Here is a 4,165-nt window from a genome sequence, read left to right as displayed (position 1 = left end):
ATGGACGGAGCTGCCAATGGCGAGGATCTCATCAGCACTCTCCCCGACGATGTCCTCCATGAATTCCTCCTCCGCCTCCCCTCCGCCGACGCAGCAGCTCAGACCAGCCTCCTTTCTCGCCGTTGGAGGTATGTTTGGGCACACATGCCGGAGGTACAATTCTCGTACCCCGTAGATCTACATCGTGTCCGGTTAGCCCTCACCGCCTACGCCGCCCCAGTTCTACGTCGGCTACACATCATCACATGTGATGCAAATCCAGAAGCAATGACAACCATACTTCGCCTTGCCGCACCCCGCCTCTCGGGAAGTCTCTTCTTCCACAATGAGGAATCCTTAGATCCAGACGAGGAAGAGGATGAGGAGGAATGGAGGGTGTACTATGATGACGAAGAAGGGATGGATGGGGCCATTGCTAGGGAAATCGCTTCCGTTAAGTTGCCCTGCTTTGAAAAGGCCAAAAATATATATCTCTGCCTAGGTTTTCTATACCTCGGACTACCACAATCGGGTGTCTTTGCGCAACTCATTAGCTTGCACTTGCACCACTTATGGTTTGGTGGTGATTGTGACCTTGGCAAAATGGTATCTTCAGCACAATGCCCACTATTGCAATTTCTGCATGTTTACCAGGCCGATGGGCTGACCAATCTTGCCATCCACTCAAAGTCCCTTCTCCAAATTGTACTGGGTGATGTTGCGATGCAGCAACTCATAGTCGAGGCGCCGATGCTTACAGTTCTAGATGTGCGTCGTTGCTTTGTTGGTCAACAGCCTAAAGCCAACATTTTTGCCCCACTATTGGAGATACTCTATTGGATTGATTTGTATAATCCAGCAACAGTCCAACTCACTATGAAGAAAGACCTGAGGAAACTCAGAACCTATTCCATTATGGTGTATGGAGGAGCACCTCTTGACAAACACAATTTGGATTCTGCAAGGCTCTTGAAGTTCTTTGAGGCTATCACAACACTTGATCTGTTCCTACAATACCCAAGTGTGAGTGTGCTTTATCTTTGTGGAATTATGCATTAATTCAAATAACATGAAAGTAGTTATTTCATATAGAAAATAATCTTCCTGGTTCCTTGACTTAATGCATCTAGACTTGAAGAAGCATTACAAATCTACATTGAGATAAACATGTCTTATTTTTATTAAAAATATTAACCTGGTAAAGCATAGGACATGGCATTTGGGAACTGACAGATGAGCAACTTTTCATACCCTTGCCTATTAAGGACTGGTTATTAAATTTACTTAGACTAGACAACTTCATAATTTACTTGTGGTGATTATTGTACAAACATATATGTATCTTTTTGCACTGATTTAAGTATAGATCTGTTATTGTACAACCCATTTTAAATGAATGCATTATTGTTACATGTTTATATGCAACTTATGGTTGATCTAATGTAAATTATGTATGAACTGATGGAAATTATTTTCTGATTTTTTTAAGCCGAGAACTAATATGTATTATTTAATAATATCTCTTACAAACACTGTTAGATGGTAGATGGAAACCATGTGTACAAATTAATACTTAAACTCTTCAAGTAGGATAATTTCCGTACTATTTCTGGCATTATAATAAAAATCGAAGCCAATGCACCAATGCAATTATGTTTTTCAAAACTGAACTATTCAACAGAAGCCAACGATTGGATGTTGAGCGATATATCAGCTTTATAGTCCATGGTTTATGATCAGAACTTTGATTCCTTTAGTTTTTGTGTAAATTATTCAAAGATTGAAAAAGATTTAAGCCTGAAAGAATGAGGAAATACTCGAATTTTTTTGAGAAATATTATTATTTTAATGGAAAATCACAAAATTAGAGGCCGTCCGTAGAAAATCGCAAATTTAGCTCCCTATCGAACTGCCGTAGTTCGATAGGCCCCATATCGAATAGCCAGCAGTCGACTGGGGAGGAGATCAAACGGCTGCGAGTTCGACAGGGTCTGTCAAACGACACTGTTCGACATGCCTCCTGTAGAACTTCCCTTGTTCGATAGGCCCTGGACAGGTGTCTGTCGAATTGCTGGTTGATCGTCAGGGGCGGTTGGAGAGCCCTATCGGCCGGCAGCAGTTTGACAGGCCTCACGGCGCCAGGTGGTGGGTCCAGTCGAACGTTGGTTGTTCGATAGGGGCCCTATCGAACAACAACAGTTCGACATGGCCCAATTGATTACCCACCATTCAATAGGATGCTAAATTTGTGATTTTCCACGGGCAGCCTCTAATTTTGTGATTTTCCATTAAATTAATAATATTGCTCAAAAAAATTTGAAATACTCCATGACAAGGACCTGGGGTTAACAGGAAGTGGGCCATGGAGGATGTTAGTGTATACATTCCCAATGTTCAAGTCATTTTGGCCTCACCTCATTGCATGTTTTCTTGTATATTAAATAATCCCTCCGCCTTTTAAGCCGCTGACGTCCTATTCAAAATATTTATATATTTATTAATTATTTTGTTATGATTTGATTTATTACTATAAGAATTTTAAGCATGACATATGTTTTGCATATTTGGATAAAATTTTTGAATAAAATAAACGGTCAAACGTAGTTTCAAAAGTCAGGTACGTCAAATAAACAACGGAGGGAATATGATACTAAGGAACTTACTATAGTTAAGTTTTAATTTGTTTCAGTCTTGAGTTAACAAGCTCAATTTCATCCTTCACTGTTGTTTTATATTTGTTCAAAAATCATTCCTCTTCAGAAAGTTACTTATTTTAGAAGAATAAACAACTATTTATCGTATTGTACGTATCCCTATCTTGCTAACCTACAAATGGATATTTACAGGACATGATTGACATGCAATACTTGATGGGAATGATAACCAAGCTCCCCAAAACCGAGAACTTGTCCCTGGAGTTATCTACAGAAGGACACAGGCCACATGATTTTGGACCTTGTGTGTTCTATTTGCTTACAATGGCTACTGGTATAAGAAGCCTCAGTATGAAATTAGTTATCGACAATGATGTAAGTAATCCATATATTGTTGGTAACACAATAATTATGAGATAAAATTTTCAATGATGATGTGAGAAAGATGTTTGGTTCTGCATTTGACATGATATGCTGTAGAAGGCTAGAGCTGAGTACTCCTAACAATTATATTCTCAAGTCTATCAAAAATTTCTCTAGTATATGTTGTTCTCTATGTGTTTTTGTGATATATATATGTTAAATCTCTTGCTGCTTGAAAATTGCAACTCTAATTGGCTGCATCGTCCTTGACTCCTTGTACAGTTATGTTCTTCAGTTGGTATGATCAAGTCCACTTTTATTGGTAGCTAATGTTATGCATCCACCTTTTGTTTCAGGAACGAACTGTTTGCTCCTGGGACTGCATTTGCCACCAGCCACAGGGCTGGGAAACTGAGCACATCTCACTGGATTCTCTCGAAGAAGTCGAAATCTTTGGACTACTAAGAGCGAAACATGAATTCGTGTTTGTGAAACGGCTGCTGGGATGGGCTGCCAATCTGAAGAAAATCACTCTGAACTTTGCCCCTTCAGTGGTTGTTACAGATGAAGAGCGCCAGAAGCTGCTTGGCCTGGCCTCTCGCCCAGAAACCTGCATTAAGATCAACTTCAGTAAGGGTTATGGTGGTGGAGTGCACCAGTAGACAAGAACACCATGTGTTGAACATGAATAAGAGCTTTAGCTCAAGATGGATGGTTTTTATCTTGATTATGACATTTTTCTCTTTAAAGTATATCCTGGAAAACCCCTGCGGCAAGTTACTAAAGACCAGTTTGTTTGTTTGTTTAAATATTTTGTAATGGTGGCTTTACTTCAAAAGTCACAGTATGCTCGTTTTACCTGGGTGTTGAACATGAAGGTTTTTGAACTAGTCCCAAAATATGTTGTCTGTTTCAGGATGTGCATTTTTATGGAGAATGTTTGCAGAATTAGTATAATTGGTATGCCTGATTAGTATCTTGAGTTACAATGTACCTTGAGGTACTAGAATTTTACACTAAAGTCTCAAGGAACTTTCAAGGACGGTAAAAAAGCACATGCCTTATCGACAGTCCATGTGGCGTTGACATTTGAAAAGGAAATATAGGGCATATCTGGATTGTTGGATTATTACCTATTGCAAACCTTGTCAAAATTTTGAAAATGAGAA

At 39.4% G+C, this 4,165-nt stretch overlaps 1 protein-coding gene across 1 annotated transcript; it reads left to right on the top strand.

Moving 5' to 3' along the window:
* LOC102705547 (F-box/LRR-repeat protein At5g02910-like) lies at nt 1-3,658 on the top strand. Its single transcript, XM_015839087.1, has 4 exons — nt 1-432; nt 634-1,002; nt 2,826-3,008; nt 3,353-3,658. Exons 1-4 carry the CDS (start codon nt 1-3, stop codon nt 3,656-3,658), a joined length of 1,290 nt encoding a protein of 429 aa, XP_015694573.1.
* Nucleotides 3,659-4,165: the final 507 nt, after the last annotated feature.

The sequence above is a fragment of the Oryza brachyantha genome, chromosome 7 (genome assembly GCF_000231095.2).
Source record: "Oryza brachyantha chromosome 7, ObraRS2, whole genome shotgun sequence".
NCBI classification, from domain to species: Eukaryota; Viridiplantae; Streptophyta; class Magnoliopsida; order Poales; family Poaceae; genus Oryza; species Oryza brachyantha.
Note: the sequence above shows the minus strand (reverse complement) of the source record. Positions and strands in the feature narration are given on the sequence as shown.